The 21,623-nt window shown below is 48.8% G+C and overlaps 1 protein-coding gene across 1 annotated transcript in view; it reads right to left on the reverse strand.

The window, feature by feature from the left end:
- GIGYF1 (GRB10 interacting GYF protein 1) overlaps positions 1-21,623 on the reverse strand; it is a 656,843-nt gene that overhangs the window by 366,802 nt on the left and 268,418 nt on the right. Inside the window, exon 13 of the mRNA XM_069215543.1 lies at positions 13,104-13,322. Coding sequence (XP_069071644.1) covers positions 13,104-13,322 — 219 coding nt within the window. The remainder of the gene's footprint in view (positions 1-13,103; positions 13,323-21,623) is intronic.

A 21,623-nucleotide genomic window follows, 5' to 3' on the forward strand; every position in this document is an offset into this window, starting at 1 on the left:
ATGTGCTATTTCAAAGTAAGGAATAGCATGCACAGAGTCCAAGGGTTCCCCTTAGAGGTAAAATAGTGGTAAAAAGAGATAATACTAATGCTCTATTTTGTGGTAGTGTGGTCGAGCAGTAGGCTTATCCAAGGAGTAGTGTTAAGCATTTGTTGTACATACACATAGACAATAAATGAGGTACACACACTCAGAGACAAATCCAGCCAATAGGTTTTTATATAGAAAAATATATTTTCTTAGTTTATTTTAAGAACCACAGGTTCAAATTCTACATGTAATATCTCATTCGAAAGGTATTGCAGGTAAGTACTTTAGGAACTTCAAATCATCAAAATTGCATGTATACTTTTCAAGTTATTCACAAATAGCTGTTTTAAAAGTGGACACTTAGTGCAATTTTCACAGTTCCTAGGGGAGGTAAGTATTTGTTAGGTTAACCAGGTAAGTAAGATACTTACAGGGCTTAGTTCTTGGTCCAAGGTAGCCCACCGTTGGGGGTTCAGAGCAACCCCAAAGTCACCACACCAGCAGCTCAGGGCCGGTCAGGTGCAGAGTTCAAAGTGGTGCCCAAAACGCATAGGCTAGAATGGAGAGAAGGGGGTGCCCCGGTTCCGGTCTGCTTGCAGGTAAGTACCCGCGTCTTCGGAGGGCAGACCAGGGGGGTTTTGTAGGGCACCGGGGGGGACACAAGTCCACACAGAAATTTCACCCTCAGCGGCGCGGGGGCGGCCGGGTGCAGTGTAGAAACAAGCGTCGGGTTCGCAATGTTAGTCTATGAGAGATCTCGGGATCTCTTCAGCGCTGCAGGCAGGCAAGGGGGGGGTTCCTCGGGGAAACCTCCACTTGGGCAAGGGAGAGGGACTCCTGGGGGTCACTTCTCCAGTGAAAGTCCGGTCCTTCAGGTCCTGGGGGCTGCGGGTGCAGGGTCTCTCCCAGGCGTCGGGACTTTAGGTTCAAAGAGTCGCGGTCAGGGGAAGCCTCGGGATTCCCTCTGCAGGCGGCGCTGTGGGGGCTCAGGGGGGACAGGTTTTGGTACTCACAGTATCAGAGTAGTCCTGGGGTCCCTCCTGAGGTGTTGGATCGCCACCAGCAGAGTCGGGGTCGCCGGGTGCAGTGTTGCAAGTCTCACGCTTCTTGCGGGGAGCTTGCAGGGTTCTTTAAAGCTGCTGGAAACAAAGTTGCAGCTTTTCTTGGAGCAGGTCCGCTGTCCTCGGGAGTTTCTTGTCTTTTCGAAGCAGGGGCAGTCCTCAGAGGATGTCGAGGTCGCTGGTCCCTTTGGAAGGCGTCGCTGGAGCAGGATCTTTGGAAGGCAGGAGACAGGCCGGTGAGTTTCTGGAGCCAAGGCAGTTGTCGTCTTCTGGTCTTCCGCTGCAGGGGTTTTCAGCTGAGCAGTCCTTCTTCTTGTAGTTGCAGGAATCTAATTTTCTAGGGTTCAGGGTAGCCCTTAAATACTAAATTTAAGGGCGTGTTTAGGTCTGGGGGGTTAGTAGCCAATGGCTACTAGCCCTGAGGGTGGGTACACCCTCTTTGTGCCTCCTCCCAAGGGGAGGGGGTCACAATCCTAACCCTATTGGGGGAATCCTCCATCTGCAAGATGGAGGATTTCTAAAAGTTAGAGTCACCTCAGCTCAGGACACCTTAGGGGCTGTCCTGACTGGCCAGTGACTCCTCCTTGTTGCTTTCTTTGTTCCCTCCAGCCTTGCCGCCAAAAGTGGGGGCCGTGGCCGGAGGGGGCGGGCAACTCCACTAAGCTGGAGTGCCCTGCTGGGCTGTGACAAAGGGGTGAGCCTTTGAGGCTCACCGCCAGGTGTCACAGCTCCTGCCTGGGGGAGGTGTTAGCATCTCCACCCAGTGCAGGCTTTGTTACTGGCCTCAGAGTGACAAAGGCACTCTCCCCATGGGGCCAGCAACATGTCTCTAGTGTGGCAGGCTGCTGGAACCAGTCAGCCTACACAGATAGTTGGTTAAGTTTCAGGGGGCACCTCTAAGGTGCCCTCTGTGGTGTATTTTACAATAAAATGTACACTGGCATCAGTGTGCATTTATTGTGCTGAGAAGTTTGATACCAAACTTCCCAGTTTTCAGTGTAGCCATTATGGTGCTGTGGAGTTCGTGTAAAACAGACTCCCAGACCATATACTCTTATGGCTACCCTGCACTTACAATGTCTAAGGTTTTGTGTAGACACTGTAGGGGCACAGTGCTCATGCACTGGTACCCTCACCTATGGTATAGTGCACCCTGCCTTAGGGCTGTAAGGCCTGCTAGAGGGGTGTCTTACCTATACTGCATAGGCAGTGAGAGGCTGGCATGGCACCCTGAGGGGAGTGCCATGTCGACTTACTCATTTTGTTCTCACTAGCACACACAGGCTTGTAAGCAGTGTGTCTGTGCTGAGTGAGGGGTCTCTAGGGTGGCATAAGACATGCTGCAGCCCTTAGAGACCTTTCTTGGCATCAGGGCCCTTGGTACTAGAAGTACCAGTTACAAGGGACGTATCTGAATGCCAGGGTGTGCCAATTGTGGATACAATGGTACATTTTAGGTGAAGGAACACTGGTGCTGGGGCCTGGTTAGCAGGGTCCCAGCACACTTCTCAGTCAAGTCAGCATCAGTATCAGGCAAAAAGTGGGGGGTAACTGCAACAGGGAGCCATTTCTTTACACAAGCCCCCCCCAGCCTACAGGCCAGGAGACTCAGCCCAAGCTGGGAGAGTCTTCCTAGTCTGTCAGGCGAGGAAGAGTAGGAGAAATAGGCTGGTTAGTTGCAGGGCCTACTCTGCCTTACATCCTTCTGTTCAGGTCATTCCCTTTGGGGAACTGACCCACTTCCACAGTGATAGGACCTAGTCTGAATTGCCTCTCGTCTGCCTCTTCAATGTCTCCACCCATTCTTTCTATTTTGGTCTTAGAGGTGTCCACCTCTGCTAACCTTATCTTGGCCAGGGTCACCCCTAGCTTACCCAGAGAGGTTACCCAGAGCTGGAGTAACCCCACCATGACCAATAGGGTCAGGGGGCCTAACTTGCTATTTGGCATGGGGTCAGACCACCATGCTAAGGATAGTGCAGCCATAAAGGCTAACACCCAGCAGAGGCCACTGACAGCTGTCAGTGCCCAGAACCACACCTTTAGCTCTTCACCTAAAAGGGAAGGGGCTAAGTTACAGGCCTCTTTGGGTTCAGGTTGCCTGTCTGCTGTATTAGAGTGGGGGGTTACCACATCTTGTAGTAAACACCCTTCTTCCACTCTTTCTTCTGTTAGCTGAGGAGCCACCCACTCAGGTTTAACAGTTGCCTGACTAGCCAGGACTTCTTGTGGGTCAGGTTGGACTTTATCAGGGCCATTTTTGGAGTTCTCCCCTACTGGAGCAGAATCTCCTTGGCTTGCTGTAACCTTGGCTAAAGGTTGTCCACCCTTCCTACTCTGTTTTCTTTTCTTCTTCTTCTGGGGCCTGCTTGCATTTACTGCAGAGGCAGGACTTCCAGAATCCTTGGGAGAGGACTGGCACTGGACCAGTTTCTCTCTTGGGCTCTGACTAACCTCTGGGTAGTCATTTCCAAGGAGACAATCAAGGGGGAGGTCTGTACTGACTACTACCCTTCTCCAGCTAAGAGTGCCACCCACTTCTATGGGTACTAAAGCCACAGGCCTCTTAGTGACCCTGTCTAGGCTAACTCTTACCCTGGCAGTCTCACCTGGGATGTACTGGTTTGAGAGCACCAGCCTGTCATGCACAATAGTGTGACTGGCACAAGTGTCTCTCAGGGCAGTGGTTGGGATTCCATTCACCAGTAGGTGGTGGAAGTGTCTACTTCCCTCTGGAATCTCCAACTCACCTGTTGGGCCCTGTTTCCAGTTGAAGGCTATGAAGACCTCCTCATCTGAGGAGTCATCTCCCATGGCTACACTGGTTACCCCTGGAATTTTGTTCTGGGGTTTGTTTTTGGGACAAGAAGTGTCCTTGGTGTGGTGCCCAGACTGTTTACAGTTGTGGCACCATGCCTTAGTGGCATCCCAGTTCTTACCCTGGTACCCACCTTTGTTTTGGGTTGTGTCTTGGGGCCCACCCACCTGTTCTGGTTTTTGGGGGCCTACAGAGGACTCTTTTTCTTTGTTTCTAGTGTCACCCACTTTCTCCTGGGGAGTTTTTGTAACCCCTTTCTTTTGGTCACCCCCAGTGGAAGTTTTGGTTACCCTAGTCTTGACCCAGTGGTCTGCCTTCTTTCCCAATTCTTGGGGAGAAATTGGACCTAGGTCTACCAGATACTGATGCAACTTTTCATTGAAGCAGTTACTTAAAATGTGTTCTTTCATAAACAAATTATAAAGCCCAACATAGTCACACACTTCATTTCCAGTTAACCAACCATCTAGTGTTTTTACTGAGTAGTCTACAAAATCAACCCAGGTCTGGCTCGAGGATTTTTGAGCCCCCCTGAACCTAATCCTGTACTCCTCAGTGGAGAATCCAAAGCCCTCAATCAGGGTACCCTTCATGAGGTCATAAGATTCTGCATCTTTTCCAGAGAGTGTGAGGAGTCTATCCCTACACTTTCCAGTGAACATTTCCCAAAGGAGAGCACCCCAGTGAGATCTGTTCACTTTTCTGGTTACACAAGCCCTCTCAAAAGCTGTGAACCATTTGGTGATGTCATCACCATCTTCATATTTTGTTACAATCCCTTTGGGGATTTTTAGGATGTCAGGAGGATCTCTGACCCTATTTAAGTTGCTGCCACCATTGATGGGACCTAGGCCCATCTCTTTTCTTTCCCTTTCTATGGCTAGGAGCTGCTTTTCCAAAGCCAATCTTTTGACCATCCTGGCTAACAGGGGGTCATCTTCACTGAGAGCATCCTCAGTGATTTCAGAAATGCTGGACCCTCCTGTGAGGGAAGCAACATTTCTGACTATCATTTTTGGAGACAGGGCTTGAGAGGCCCTGGTCTCCCTATTTAGGACTGGAAGGGGGGAATTGCCCTCCAAGTCACTAATTTCTTCCTCTGTGAAGTCATCCTCAGAGGGGTTGGCTTTTTCAAACTCTGCCAACAGCTCCTGGAGCTGAATTTTGGTAGGTCTGGAGCCAATGGTTATTTTCTTTATATTACAGAGAGACCTTAGCTCCCTCATCTTAAGATGGAGGTAAGGTGTGGTGTCGAGTTCCACCACATTCATCTCTGTATCAGACATTATTTTGCTAAAAGTTGGAAGACTTTTTAAAGAATCTAAAACTGTTTCTAGAATCTAATTTCAAACCTTTAACAAACTTTTAAACTCTAAAAGACAATGCTAAACAGGGACTTAACACACAAGGCCCTAGCAGGACTTTTAAGAATTTAGAAAAATTTCAAATTGCAAAAATGAATTTCTAATGACAATTTTGGAATTTGTCGTGTGATCAGGTATTGGCTGAGTAGTCCAGCAAATGCAAAGTCTTGTACCCCACCGCTGATCCACCAATGTAGGAAGTTGGCTCTGTATGTGCTATTTCAAAGTAAGGAATAGCATGCACAGAGTCCAAGGGTTCCCCTTAGAGGTAAAATAGTGGTAAAAAGAGATAATACTAATGCTCTATTTTGTGGTAGTGTGGTCGAGCAGTAGGCTTATCCAAGGAGTAGTGTTAAGCATTTGTTGTACATACACATAGACAATAAATGAGGTACACACACTCAGAGACAAATCCAGCCAATAGGTTTTTGTATAGAAAAATATCTTTTCTTAGTTTATTTTAAGAACCACAGGTTCAAATTCTACATGTAATATCTCATTCGAAAGGTATTGCAGGTAAGTACTTTAGGAACTTCAAATCATCAAAATTGCATGTATACTTTTCAAGTTATTCACAAATAGCTGTTTTAAAAGTGGACACTTAGTGCAATTTTCACAGTTCCTAGGGGAGGTAAGTATTTGTTAGGTTAACCAGGTAAGTAAGATACTTACAGGGCTTAGTTCTTGGTCCAAGGTAGCCCACCGTTGGGGGTTCAGAGCAACCCCAAAGTCACCACACCAGCAGCTCAGGGCCGGTCAGGTGCAGAGTTCAAAGTGGTGCCCAAAACGCATAGGCTAGAATGGAGAGAAGGGGGTGCCCCGGTTCCGGTCTGCTTGCAGGTAAGTACCCGCGTCTTCGGAGGGCAGACCAGGGGGGTTTTGTAGGGCACCGGGGGGGACACAAGTCCACACAGAAATTTCACCCTCAGCGGCGCGGGGGCGGCCGGGTGCAGTGTAGAAACAAGCGTCGGGTTCGCAATGTTAGTCTATGAGAGATCTCGGGATCTCTTCAGCGCTGCAGGCAGGCAAGGGGGGGGTTCCTCGGGGAAACCTCCACTTGGGCAAGGGAGAGGGACTCCTGGGGGTCACTTCTCCAGTTAAAGTCCGGTCCTTCAGGTCCTGGGGGCTGCGGGTGCAGGGTCTCTCCCAGGCGTCGGGACTTTGGATTCAAAGAGTCGCGGTCAGGGGAAGCCTCGGGATTCCCTCTGCAGGCGGCGCTGTGGGGGCTCAGGGGGGACAGGTTTTGGTACTCACAGTATCAGAGTAGTCCTGGGGTCCCTCCTGAGGTGTTGGATCTCCACCAGCCGAGTCGGGGTCGCCGGGTGCAGTGTTGCAAGTCTCACGCTTCTTGCGGGGAGCTTGCAGGGTTCTTTCAAGGCTGCTGGAAACAAAGTTGCAGCCTTTCTTGGAGCAGGTCCGCTGTCCTCGGGAGTTTCTTGTCTTTTCGAAGCAGGGGCAGTCCTCAGAGGATGTCGAGGTCGCTGGTCCCTTTGGAAGGCGTCGCTGGAGCAGGATCTTTGGAAGGCAGGAGACAGGCCGGTGAGTTTCTGGAGCCAAGGCAGTTGTCGTCTTCTGGTCTTCCTCTGCAGGGGTTTTCAGCTAGGCAGTCCTTCTTCTTGTAGTTGCAGGAATCTAATTTTCTAGGGTTCAGGGTAGCCCTTAAATACTAAATTTAAGGGCGTGTTTAGGTCTGGGGGGTTAGTAGCCAATGGCTACTAGCCCTGAGGGTGGGTACACCCTCTTTGTGCCTCCTCCCAAGGGGAGGGGGTCACAATCCTAACCCTATTGGGGGAATCCTCCATCTGCAAGATGGAGGATTTCTAAAAGTTAGAGTCACCTCAGCTCAGGACACCTTAGGGGCTGTCCTGACTGGCCAGTGACTCCTCCTTGTTGCTTTCTTTGTTCCCTCCAGCCTTGCCGCCAAAAGTGGGGGCCGTGGCCGGAGGGGGCGGGCAACTCCACTAAGCTTGAGTGCCCTGCTGGGCTGTGACAAAGGGGTGAGCCTTTGAGGCTCACCGCCAGGTGTCACAGCTCCTGCCTGGGGGAGGTGTTAGCATCTCCACCCAGTGCAGGCTTTGTTACTGGCCTCAGAGTGACAAAGGCACTCTCCCCATGGGGCCAGCAACATGTCTCTGGTGTGGCAGGCTGCTGGAACTAGTCAGCCTACACAGACAGTCGGTTAAGTTTCAGGGGGCACCTCTAAGGTGCCCTCTGTGGTGTATTTTACAATAAAATGTACACTGGCATCAGTGTGCATTTATTGTGCTGAGAAGTTTGATACCAAACTTCCCAGTTTTCAGTGTAGCCATTATGGTGCTGTGGAGTTCGTGTTTGACAGACTCCCAGACCATATACTCTTATGGCTACCCTGCACTTACAATGTCTAAGGTTTTGTTTAGACACTGTAGGGGTACCATGCTCATGCACTGGTACCCTCACCTATGGTATAGTGCACCCTGCCTTAGGGCTGTAAGGCCTGCTAGAGGGGTGTCTTACCTATACTGCATAGGCAGTGAGAGGCTGGCATGGCACCCTGAGGGGAGTGCCATGTCGACTTACTCGTTTTGTCCTCACTAGCACACACAAGCTGGCAAGCAGTGTGTCTGTGCTGAGTGAGAGGTCTCCAGGGTGGCATAAGACATGCTGCAGCCCTTAGAGACCTTCCTTGGCATCAGGGCCCTTGGTACTAGAAGTACCAGTTACAAGGGACTTATCTGGATGCCAGGGTCTGCCAATTGTGGATACAAAAGTACAGGTTAGGGAAAGAACACTGGTGCTGGGGCCTGGTTAGCAGGCCTCAGCACACTTTCAATTGTAAACATAGCATCAGCAAAGGCAAAAAGTCAGGGGGCAACCATGCCAAGGAGGCATTTCCTTACATGCTGGATCTGTAAAGTTTGTTGATCACCGCAGGTATGAGGGGGATCGGTGGAAAAGCGTAGAGAAATATCCCTGACCAGTCAATCAACAGGGCATTCCCTCGAGATCCCGGACGGTAGAACCTGGATGCGAAGTCTGGGCATTTCCTGTTTACCTCGTCTGCAAAGAGATCCAATTGAGGCCGACCCCATTGAGCGAAGATGTCTTCGACGACCTCGTCGTGCAGGACCCAATTGTGGGCGTCCTCGAGGTGTCTGCTCAGGAAGCCTGCCTCCACATTTTGTTGACCTGGTAGGTGAACTGCTGTAAGCGACATTCCTCTTGCTAGGAGCCAATGCCAGATTGTCTGAGACTCCCGAGATAGTGGCAGGGATCTCGTTCCCCCTTGCCTGTTCAAATAATACATTGTGGTCGTATTGTCCGTCTGCACTGAGAGATTTCCCCTGAATCGATGGAGCAAAAGACTTGCGAACCAGATGGACTGCTCTGAGCTCCAGCAGGTTGATGTGGTACTCTTTCGTTGTCGGACCACAGGCCCAGAGTCTGAAGGGAACCGAGATGAGCTCCCCATCCCTGAAGAGACTCATCCGTTACCAGCGTGTCGGATGGGATTACCTGGTGAAACGGAGCTCCTACTGACATCCACCATTGCAATGACTGACGTGCTACTATCGGAAGTCGCACTCTGTCCTCCCAGCGGCCTGTGCTCTGGTTCCAGTTGTTCTCCAGCGCCTCTTGGAGAGGCCTCATATGTAGCCTGGCATTCGGGACAATGAAAATGCACGAGGCCATGGAGCCCAGTAGAGATGTCACCTGACGGGCCGTAGGTGCGTCGTACCTCAGCAGGTCTTGACACTTTCTGTTTATTGATAATAGTCGTTCCTCCGAAGGATACACTCTTTCGAGCTCTGTATCCAGTATTGCTCCCAGGTAGTGGAGATTTTGCATTGGAATCAAGGTGGACTTTTGGTAGTTGACTTGTAGACCTAGAGACCTGAAAACACTGAGCACAATGTCCCGATGGCTTCTCGCCTGTTCCGGAGAGGAGGCCTTCAGTAGCCAGTCGTCTAGGTATGGGTAAATGAAGATTTTTTGCTTCCTTAGATGTGCCGCTACCACTGCTACGCATTTTGAGAAAACGCGAGGGGTAGATTTCAGGCCGAATGGTAGGACCTTTAACTGATCGTGCTGTGAGGCTATCCGGAAGCGTAGGAATTTCCGATGCTTGGGAATGATCGGGATGTGAAAATACGCATCCAGTCTCCCCGATGTAGCAGAGGGAAAATCTGGTGAAGAGCCAGCATCCTGAACTTATGCTTTTTTTATGTACATGTTCAGTAGTTGTAAGTCCAGAATCGGTCTGAAAACTCCCTCTCGACCTTTTTTCGCTACTAGAAAATAACGGGAGTAGACCCCGTTCCCTCTGTGCGCGACTGGAACTTTTTCTATTGCTTTTTTCCGTAAAAGGGCGTGAGCCTCTTTGCGCAATAGGCTCCTGTGAGACGGATTGCATTTGGTTGGTGGCAAGTGAGGAGGAGGTTGTCGGAAAAGAAGAGAGTACCCATTCTCGACAATGTTGAGCACCCATTTGTCTTTTGTTATACCACGCCACTCGTGAATGAACTCTGTGATACTTCCCCCCCCACCGGAGTGGTGCACGGCGTTAAGGGAAGCGAGTCCTCATTGTTTTTCTGGAGTTTTGGCTGTTGACTGCTGTAGTCTACTTGACCCTCGGTCCCTCGTGGCCTTACGAGATTGAAAAAGTGGGCGTCCTTGCCTCTGCTGTGGCCTCTGGGGCCAATGAGGGATTTGAACCCTCTGCTGAAAAGGGCACCTGTCGTAAGGCCTATATCTTCGCCTGAAGTCCTTTTTTCTCTCCAGGCCTACTGCTCTCATGGTATCCACTTCCGTCTTCATGCGCGCCATCTCCTCGTCTGTATGGGTACCAAACTGTGAGTTCCCGTTGAACAAAGATTTAGGATACGCTGTTGCGCTTCCTGCTTCAATCCTGTCAGTCTCAACCAGGAAGACCTTCTTCCACAAACCACATGTACGTACCCATGTGCAGCTAAGTCTACCCCATCTGCTGCTGCGCTGAGGACCTGATTGGAGACCAGACATCTCCTGGAAATCCTGCCTGTCCTCCCTAGGCAATTTGTCTGCAAACCTGTTCAGAGGGTCCCAGAGTGAACGCTCATATCTGCGTAGGAGTGCAGAAGCGCTGGATACCTTCATCATGGACGCCGCCGTGCCACACATTTTCCTCCCCAGAGAGTCTAGATGCCTGCTCTCCTTGTCAGGTGGAACAGTGGAGGATGATGCCACTGAGTGTTTTTCGGGCTGCGGCCAATATGACTGAGTCCGGCGGCGGATCCGTCCTGAGGAACAAAGGATCTTGTTCAGGCGCTTTATATTTCTTCAAGATCCTAGCCGGAGCAGATCTGAGGGTGGCCGGTGCTAAAAAGGTGTCCATGGTTGGCTGCAACAGACCAGGCACTAGCGGCAGCAGCTTTTTTGAAACCGCCGTATGTTGCAGGGTTTCAAAGATGACGGATGAGGAGGTTGAAGGTTCTGGGACCTCTATGTTTAGTTTTTGTGCTCCCCTGAGAAGAACCTCGTTAAAGGTTGTGATGTCATCCACCAGAGAGACTCTAGCTGGTGGAGAATCTGTTACGGTGGGGGAGTATTGTCTGACAGAGGACCCCGACGATGACCAAGAGGGAGACCTTCTGTGATGGCGTGACCTTGACCTAGATCGTCTCTGGGAGCGTGACCTGCTCCGAGATGCTGTAGCCGAGCGCCCAGGCCTCACAGTCGACTGGTGAGAAGCAGAACGAGCCCGCCCTGCCCGCGCTGTTGGCAATGGTGTTCTCGGAAGAGAGGCCAAGGGAGAGTACATCCTCGAATACTGCGAGTCTGGGGAGGCAGTCGGTCTATTAAGGCTCTCCAACCTCCTTGGTGACAAGTTGATGGGCGAGACATGCCCAGACGATGCAGCTCTCGACCGAGATGAACCACTTCTTATGGAGACCACCGGAGATGTTGGAGTGGTCTTATCCGTTGGTGGAAGCCGATGCTCTGATCCCTGTAAGACAGGTAAGACCGACGTCGACAGCTGCAACGACAAAGGAAGCGTCGCAGGTTGCCCTGGCCTCGCCGTCGAGTGCCTCATCGTTGACCGGCGATCCCTTGACCGCGACCTGCTCGCCGTCGTGTGCCTCGCCGACGAGTGGTGGACCGCCGACGGCGGATGTCCTCGTTCTCGCCGATGAGGCGATTTCGACATCGCCTTCCTTGACGTCGAGGGGTGCGAGGCCTTCGGCGGCGAATGGGCACACCGGTGATGGCTCGACGTCGATGGGTGGGTTGCCATCGACTGAGATCTGCCCCTGCGGTGGGCATGTTCTCTCGACGCTGTGTCCTTCGACGTCGGTCGGGTCGCCGTCGACGGCGATCTATGACGGTGTGATGGTGGCAGCGATGACGTCGACGGGGAACAAACCGGTATTTTCCTACCTGCTGACGTCGATCTAGCCTGTCTCTCCTGAGAATGGCTTGTTGGCTGCCTGGGAAGCGAAGAGGATGATATATTCTGCCTCTCATGAGGACCATGAAGCCTGATCTTCTCCCTGTCCTTCAGAGTTCTTTTTGACATGTTCTTGCAGTGTTTGCAAGTGTCAGGGCAGTGACTCTGAGGCAAGCACACAATGCAGAGAGTGTGTGGATCTGACTGGGCCTTCTTCTTCCCACAGGAGAGGCACTTCACAAAAAGGGAAAGCATTTTTCAGTCAGGAAAAAACTTCCAGACTCAGACAAAGATGTTAGATGTCGAATAAAGGTGGAAAAAACGCTGTTCTGAAGTATTTTTCCGAGAAAAACTCCGAAAAACGGAGAGCTCAATGCTCCAGGATCTTCTCAGAAGAAGCCGGAAAAAAGAACTGACCTAACTGTGAACCAACTGTCACCTCTCCTTCGCCCCTAAGGCATGGTGGGATACTGGAGGTGATCAGGGTCTTAAAGGCACGGTGCCAGAATTTTTATGGTTCTCCTGTGTTAACCTGCATGCAGCCTATTGGCTAAGAATGCTCCATTGTTTTTCAATGTAGTTTTTTCTTCTTTTTCTCTGATGTTACTACTGCTTATTTCCCTAGGCCCAGTTATGGGGCTTTGGTAAATATTTTCTCCTATTGTAATTTTGAAAAGGGCTATTTAAAAAAAAAAAAAAACTCAATAGAAATAAAGCATTTTAGCCTGTTTATAATTATAGTCTGCATTGCTGTTTTACACATGTATATATGAGTTTAGTATGAAAATTTGTCTACTAAAAATGTTATATATATATATATATATTTTTTGTGCATATTTCATACTTTATATGTGTGTATTTCATATATGCTCCGGGGTCCCCGCACAAGGGCGGGAATATTCAATGTTTATGACTATTGATGAGGATCCCCTGGAAGAGAATGTAAACTTCTACACTTCCAATGTACAAGTCCAAATTAAAAAATGATCGAAGTCAATTCTTGACAGCTCCGTTTTTCCTTAAGACTCTTATTGTTTCATTTTCCAGAAGCCACACGATTTTGAGTGTTCGATTTGCCACAATGCTCTTATTGAGCTAACAGCATAAATCATCACTGTGGTTCCAGGAGGACAATACATCTCAAGAGGAACACCACCGAATTCAATGGAACCAAAGCAGCAACTGAAAAGGCCAAAAGGTAACTAAAAAAAACAAAATGTTGAAGAAAAAAAAAATTCTTAAATTGTTCCAATTTATGCAAGTGAAATATAAAAAAATAAAAAATCCAAGCCACTCAGTTTAGTCTCAAACTATAAATTACGTAAGATATTCATTGTGCCTTGCAGCCATACAACTGCATTGTGAAGCAAGTATTGATTTCTGTACTAAAACATTTTTTTTATTTTTTTTATTATTTTTTTTACCTTCAGCAACTGACTTCAGAGCCTTCTCATTGTTTATCAGTGGAGTAAGGACTTCGGACTCAGACAAATTAGTCAGCGCACTTTCGCATTCACTAGTGGTGGCAGCAGCAAAAGGGTGTCCAGGGACCCAGGTGAGGTCCGAAGGAGGAGCAGGCGTGGGAGAAGAGGAGAATGTTTCTGTAGGCCTTTCATCAGCACTCTGGATCATTTCTTTAGCATCTAGAAAAAGTAAGATTGAATAACGTTTTTTGTTGTATTATTAAGTTGAATGCTACCCCTAACAGTCCCTTTGAGTTTTCACGAACAAGAGCTAGCCTGAAGCTTAAATGATAAGGAAATGTAGGAAGCTATATTCAAAGTGAGCAAGAAATCAAAAGAAAACAACTTCATGATCCATACAGATGTGATCCCATTATTAAAGTATCAAATGCTACCTGCCTCAAACAGCAATAAGGGAATTAAGTTAATGTAAAACTATTAAGCCCTTGTGCCTAAGGAGCAGTATGTGCTAACTCAAAGTTCTTGCAATCTTCTTGACTGCAGCTTTACTCGCCCAGGATTTTCTTTTGGGCTACTCTACAACTGTCTGGCCATAGGAAAAACAATCTTAGTAAAAGTTGCAACCAAGCAGAAATTACTGGCAATGTTAAAACAAAAGATAATGTTTATAAATTACAAACAAAAATCTCTAGGCTCTGGTCAGACAAATGCCTGCAAGTAAAGAAAGTTATTAAAACAGGTAAATTTCCGACAATGCCCTCAATTCAGCTAGATATTTTACTTCCCATAGGTTATCTGCAAATGCATAAAAAAAAATAAAAAAAAGACTGTAGGAAAACACCCTTTTTGGCATGGATTGACCCTACTTTTTGCCTGCTATCTGATGTGATTTCCTCTCCAAGTTTAAAGGGTTCCTGCTAACCAGGTTCCCAGAGCCAGATCTCTTTCCTTAAATTGTACAGTTGTGTAAGGAAATGGCTCCCTGTTGCAATTACCCCCCACTTTTTGCCTGATACTGATGCTGACTTGACTGAGAAGTGTGCTGGGACCCTGCTAACCAGGCCCCAGCACCTGTGTTCTTTCACCTAAAATGTACCATTGTTTCCACAATTGGCACATCTCCTGCACACAGATAAGTCCCTTGGAAAAGGTGCCAGTGGTACCAAGGACCCTGTGACCAGGGAAGGTCCCCTAAGGGCTGCAGCATATGTTGTGCCACCCTAAGGGACCCCTCAACTAACACATGCACACTGCCATTGCAGATTGTGTGTGTTGGTGGGGAGAAAAAGGCAAAGTCGACATGGCATCTCCCACAGGATGCCATGCACACAAAATGCTGCCTGTGGCATAGGTAAGTCACCCCTCTAGCAGGCCTTACAGCCCTAAGGGCAGGGTGCACTATACCACAGGTGAGGGCATAGCTGTATGAGCAATATGCCCCTACATTGTCTAAGTCTATTCTTAGACATTGTAAGTACAGTGTGGCCATATTAAGTATATGGTCTGGGAGTTTGTCAAAAACGAACTCCACAGCTCCATAATGGCTACACTGAATACTGGGAAGTTTGGTATCAAACTCCTCAGAATAATAAACCGACACCGATGCAAGTGTTGGATTTATTAAAATAATTCACACAGAGGGCATCTTAGAGATGCCCCCTGTATTTTACCCAATCCTTCAGTGCAGGACTGACTGGTCTGTGCCAGCCTGCTGCTGAGAGACGGGTTTCTGACCCATGTGGTGAGGGCCTTTGTGCCCTCTGAGGCCAGAAACAAAGCCTGCTCTGGGTGGAGGTGCTTCACACCTCCCCCCTGCAGGAACTGTAACACCTAGCAGTGAGCTTCAAAGGCTCAGGCTTCGTGTTACAATGGCCCAGGGCGCTCCAGCTAGTGGAGATGCCCACCCCCTGGACACAGCCCCCACTTTTGGCGGCAAGTCCAGGTGAGATAATGAGAAAAACAAGCCATGTCGACTTAGTCATTTTCTCCCCACCAGCACACACAAGCTGGCAAGCAGTGTGTCTGTGCTGAGTGAGGGGTCCCCCAGGGGGGCATAAGACCTGCTGCAGGCTTTAGAGACCTTCCCTGGCATCAGGGCCCTTGGTACCAGGGGTACCAGTTACAAGTGACTTACCTGGATGCCAGGGTGTGCCAATTGTGGAAACAAAGGTACAGTTTTAGGGAAAGAACGCTGGTGCTGGGGCCTGGTTAGCAGGCCTCAGCACACTTTCAAATCATAACTTGGCATCAGCAAAGGTAAAAAGTCAGGGGGTAACCATGCCAAGGAGGCATTTACCCCGAGGAGCGCCCCCGTGCCCGCCTCCATCGTTGAACAGACCACCAGGTCTCCCCATTGATTCCTATTGAAAAACTGATGCCTGCTTGCACTCTGCACCCGGACGCCCCTGTGCCGCTGAGGGTGTAATTTCTGTGCCTGCTTGTGTTCCCCCCGTGTGTCCTACAAAACCCCCCTGGTCTGCCCTCCGACATCGTGGGTACTTACCTGCTCGCAGACTGGAACCGGGGCACCCCTATTTCCATTGAAGCATATGAGTTTTGGGCACCACTTTGACCTCTGCACCTGACCGGCCCTGAGCTGCTGGTGTGGTAACTTTGGGGTTGCCCTGAACCCCCAACGGTGGGCTATCTTGGACCCAACTTTTAACCCTGTAGGTGGTTTACTTACCTGCAAAAGAAAATAAGTTACTGACCTGTAACTGTAGTTCTCCAGTATTGGTATCTTTCATAGATTCACATGCTTGAATCATTCCCCGTCGTCGAAGTGGGAGTCCCACGGTACATAGAAAGCAATAAATAGAGAAAAACTTTTCTTTCTTTTTTTTTTTTTTTTTTTCATTGAAGTCAATAGGAAAAAACACATTCAAATGTAGAACTATCAGCCTCTTTAGAAAGAGCCCAAACTTCAACCAATCAGGCGTGACCACCCTCTTAGAACCCTCAGCACAGAGGCTCAGTCTGTCCGATTTCTCCGCACTAGTGTACACAGGAAAAAATCCCAGAAGGTGAGCCTCTCTGGGGAGGAGGGTGGGTCGCATGTGAATATATGAAAGATACCAATACTGGAGAACTACAGTTACAGGTAAGTAACTTATTTTCTTCTCCAGTATTAGGGTATCTTTCATAGATTCACGTGCTTGAATCAGAATAGCCAGCAGTAAGGATAAGTTATTATTTTCTTGTAGTACCAACAGAATGCATAAACATAATGCATGTTGACTGAATGTATATAAGCAATTAAATCTGCAAATTAAGAGCTAATCATTTTAAAGTACATGTAGTATCCATCCATTATATATATCTATATATATATATTATACCTATCCATATCCACATAAACATTTACCCATGTATATAAATACATATACCTCCATGTAGTAAAGAAAAATATGTGTATTCCTAACTGCATATAAGAAGCGTATACTCTAAATTACATATGAAATAATACACAGAGGACGGGGGGTAAAGTTTATAGGCTCACCTTATGTGAACAAATTGCGCAAAACTGCTTGTCCTACCGCAGCATCCACCTTGTCCGTAGCTTCCAGGCAGTAATGCTGGGTGAAAGTATGAGGATGTGTCCATGTCGCTGCCTTGCAGATTTGGTCCAGAGGTATTCCAGCGAACAGAGCTGTGGAAGTGGATACCGCTCTAGTGGAATGCGCCGGGACCTTAGATGATAATGGCTTTCCCGCCAACTGGTGGGTCAACTGAATGGCAGCAGAAATCCAGCGCGCTATAGTTTGCTTAGTAACTGCGCTACCGCGATTGACCTTTCCAAAGCTGATAAACAACTGTTCAGATTTACGGAAAGCACTTGTTCTTTCTATATAGAACTTTAAACAGCGCTTAATGTCTAACGAATGCAGAGCTCGTTCAGCTGCCGTTTGAGGATTTGGAAAAAATGTTCGTAGAACTACTGATTCGTTTAAGTGAAAAGATGATGGAACTTTAGGTATAAACCTTGGATTCGTTCTCAAAATGACCACCTCTGGCTTGAATTGAAGGAAAGGTGGAGAAATTGTAAATGCCTGGATATCGCTGACTCTCCTTGCCGATGTCAAGGCTAAAAGAAGGGCCGTTTTAAAAGAAACGAACTTCAAATCCACTCTATGAATAGGCTCGAACGGATGTTTCATTAATTGGGAGAGCACAATGTTCAGATGCCATTGTGGTGCAGGACGATGAATTGGTGGATATTTTCTGAACAAACCTTTAAGAAATTGATTTATTATTCTGGCGGACCACAGTGAAGGTGACTGAGAGGTCCGTCGGTAACAAGATATGGCAGCCAAATGCACTTTAATCAATGAATGCGAAAGACCGGATTTAGCCAAATGTAGTAAGTATGGCAAGATTTGTTCAGGGAATGATGTTAGAGGATGGATGCTGGAAGCTGCGCACCACAAACAAAACCTCTTCCACTTGAATTTGTATGTGCGATTCGTAGACTGGGCTCTGGCACAGGCAAGTATCTCTCTGCACTCCGGAGGAATATTCAATCCATCAAATTCATAGAATTCAGGAGCCAGGCTGATAAACGAAGAGATGTCGGGTTGGGATGACGAACCTGACCCTGGCTCATTGTCAGCAGATCCAGAATTGCCTTCAGCCGAATGTGAGGTTGTTCCGATAGCAATAGAAGTTCTGTGAACCAGAACTGGCGTGGCCATCTCGGAGCGATTAGAAGAATCCTGCATCGCTCCCTCTTCATCTTTAGCAGAAGTCTCGGGATGAGTGGAAGCGGGGGAAAAGCGTATGCATAAATCCCTGACCATCTGATCAAAAACGCATTCCCCCTCGAACCCTTCTGCGGACGCCAGCTTGCGAAGTGTCGGCATTTCTTGTTGTCCTTGGTCGCGAATAAATCTAGGGTGGGTTTGCCCCAAAGGCGAAAGAGATTGTCGAGAACCGATTGATTGAGTTCCCACTCGTGGCAGCTGGTTCGATTCCTGCTCAAGGCATCTGCCCAGATGTTGGTGATCCCTGGGAGATGTTCTGCTCGGATGTTGATTCCCTGCTGAATCACCCAATGCCACAGCTTCTGCGCCTCCAGGGATAATGCTCGAGATCTTGTGCCTCCTTGCTTGTTGATATAGTGCATGACCGTGGTGTTGTCTGTCCTTATCAACACTGAAGAGTCTTTGATGTTCATGAGGAAGGATTTGAGTGCCAAAGACACCGCTCTGAGCTCTAATACATTTATGTGGAGAGTTGATTCTTGCATAGACCATTTTCCCCTCACGGAAAGATCCTGTAAATGAGCACCCCATCCCTCCAGGGATGCGTCCGTTGTTACTATGTGCATGGTCCTGTCTTTCAGAAACCTTGGTGAACACTCTTGGAGCCGACTTGAGGCCAAACGGAAGCACTCTGAACTGGTAGTGAATGCCTGCGACCCTGAACCGCAAGAATTTCCGATGATTGGGGTGAATTGGAATGTGAAAATATGCGTCCTGAAGATCTAGCGAGGTCATAAAATCCCCTCGGTTGAGGAGGCTCAGAACGTCTTGAAGAGAGATCATGCGAAAAGATTGCTTCTTGAGGTATTTGTTGAGCGATCGAAGGTCGAGAATAGGTCTCCAGTCTCCGTTCTTCTTCCTGATAAGGAAAAAAACGGGAGTAAAAACCTATTCCCCTCTGGTTTCTTGGTACGATCTCTATTGCTCTCTTGCTCATTAAGATAGCAATCTGTTCCATAAGCTCGTTGAGATGGGCTGGCGGGGGGCCTCTTGGTGGTACTTGAGGAGGAGACTGGTTGAATTCTAGTGTATGTCCCCGATTGATAATATCCAAAACCCATCTGTCTGTTGTTATTCTGGACCATTGGTGTAGAAATCCGGAAATTGTGCCCCCTATACGAGTGTTGGTGCAGGGGCTGGGTGCAGGCACTTGATGAGGGTCACTGCTTTCTAGCCGTATCCTTGGGTCTGAAAGCAGACTTTCCTCTCGTTTGCTGTTTGAAGCGAGCTGATGTTTGCTGGCGAAAGGAATGCTGTTGTTGCTGGCCATAAGTTGAGCGATATTGCCCTTGGTAAGAGGAGTACGGTCTATATTGTTGAAAACCTCCTCTGTGTGAAAAAGTACCTCTCCCTCTCGCTCCTCGAAAGGGTTGCTGTAGGAAGTTGGCTCTGTATGTGCTATTTCAAAGTAAGGAATAGCATGCACAGAGTCCAAGGGTTCCCCTTAGAGGTAAAATAGTGGTAAAAATAGATAATACTAATGCTCTATTTTGTGGTAGTGTGGTCGAGCAGTAGGCTTATCCAAGGAGTAGTGTTAAGCATTTGTTGTACATACACATAGACAATAAATGAGGTACACACACTCAGAGACAAATCCAGCCAATAGGTTTTGTATAGAAAAATATCTTTTCTTAGTTTATTTTAAGAACCACAGGTTCAAATTCTACATGTAATATCTCATTCGAAAGGTATTGCAGGTAAGTACTTTAGGAACTTCAAATCATAAAAATTGCATGTATACTTTACAAGTTATTGACCAATAGCTGTTTTAAAAGTGGACACTTAGTGCAATTTTCACAGTTCCTGGGGGAGGTAAGTTTTTGTTAGTTTTACCAGGTAAGTAAGACACTTACAGGGTTCAGTTCTTGGTCCAAGGTAGCCCACCGTTGGGGGTTCAGAGCAACCCCAAAGTCACCACACCAGCAGCTCAGGGCCGGTCAGGTGCAGAGTTCAAAGTGGTGCCCAAAACACATAGGCTAGAATGGAGAGAAGGGGGTGCCCCGGTTCCGGTCTGCTTGCAGGTAAGTACCCGCGTCTTCGGAGGGCAGACCAGGGGGGTTTTGTAGGGCACCGGGGGGGACACAAGCCCACACAGAAATTTCACCCTCAGCAGCGCGGGGGCGGCCGGGTGCAGTGTAGGAACAGGCGTCGGGTTCGCAATGTTAGTCTATGAGAGATCTCGGGATCTCTTCAGCGCTGCAGGCAGGCAAGGGGGGGATTCCTCGGGGAAACCTCCACTTGGGCAAGGGAGAGGGACTCCTGGGGGTCACTTCTCCAGTGAAAGTCCGGTCCTTCAGGTCCTGGGGGCTGCGGGTGCAGGGTCTCTCCCAGGCGTCGGGACTTTAGGTTCAAAGAGTCGCGGTCAGGGGAAGCCTCGGGATTCCCTCTGCAGGCGGCGCTGTGGGGGCTCAGGGGGGACAGGTTTTGGTACTCACAGTATCAGAGTAGTCCTGGGGTCCCTCCTGAGGTGTCGGATCTCCACCAGCCGAGTCGGGGTCGCCGGGTGCAGTGTTGCAAGTCTCACGCTTCTTGCGGGGAGCTTGCAGGGTTCTTTAAAGCTGCTGGAAACGAAGTTGCAGCTTTTCTTGGAGCAGGTCCGCTGTCCTCGGGAGTTTCTTGTCTTTTCGAAGCAGGGGCAGTCCTCAGAGGATGTCGAGGTCGCTGGTCCCTTTGGAAGGCGTCGCTGGAGCAGGATCTTTGGAAGGCAGGAGACAGGCCGGTGAGTTTCTGGAGCCAAGGCAGTTGTCGTCTTCTGGTCTTCCGCTGCAGGGGTTTTCAGCTAGGCAGTCCTTCTTCTTGTAGTTGCAGGAATCTAATTTTCTAGGGTTCAGGGTAGCCCTTAAATACTAAATTTAAGGGCGTGTTTAGGTCTGGGGGGTTAGTAGCCAATGGCTACTAGCCCTGAGGGTGGGTACACCCTCTTTGTGCCTCCTCCCAAGGGGTGGGGGTCACAATCCTAACCCTATTGGGGGAATCCTCCATCTGCAAGATGGAGGATTTCTAAAAGTTAGAGTCACTTCAGCTCAGGACACCTTAGGGGCTGTCCTGACTGGCCAGTGACTCCTCCTTGTTTTTCTCATTATTTTCTCCGGCCTTGCCGCCAAAAGTGGGGCCTGGCCGGAGGGGGCGGGCAACTCCACTAGCTGGAGTGTCCTGCTGGGTTGGCACAAAAGGAGGTGAGCCTTTGAGGCTCACCGCCAGGTGTGACAATTCCTGCCTGGGAGAGGTGTTAGTATCTCCACCCAGTGCAGGCTTTGTTACTGGCCTCAGAGTGACAAAGGCACTCTCCCCATGGGGCCAGCAACATGTCTCGGTTTGTGGCAGGCTGCTAAAACTAGTCAGCCTACACAGATAGTCGGTTAAGTTTCAGGGGGCACCTCTAAGGTGCCCTCTGTGGTGTATTTTACAATAAAATGTACACTGGCATCAGTGTGCATTTATTGTGCTGAGAAGTTTGATACCAAACTTCCCAGTTTTCAGTGTAGCCATTATGGTGCTGTGGAGTTCGTGTTTGACAGACTCCCAGACCATATACTCTTATGGCTACCCTGCACTTACAATGTCTAAGGTTTTGTTTAGACACTGTAGGGGTACCATGCTCATGCACTGGTACCCTCACCTATGGTATAGTGCACCCTGCCTTAGGGCTGTAAGGCCTGCTAGAGGGGTGTCTTACCTATACTGCATAGGCAGTGAGAGGCTGGCATGGCACCCTGAGGGGAGTGCCATGTCGACTTACTCGTTTTGTCCTCACTAGCAC

Source organism: Pleurodeles waltl, chromosome 12 (assembly GCF_031143425.1).
Source record: "Pleurodeles waltl isolate 20211129_DDA chromosome 12, aPleWal1.hap1.20221129, whole genome shotgun sequence".
In the NCBI taxonomy this organism is placed as follows: domain Eukaryota; kingdom Metazoa; phylum Chordata; class Amphibia; order Caudata; family Salamandridae; genus Pleurodeles; species Pleurodeles waltl.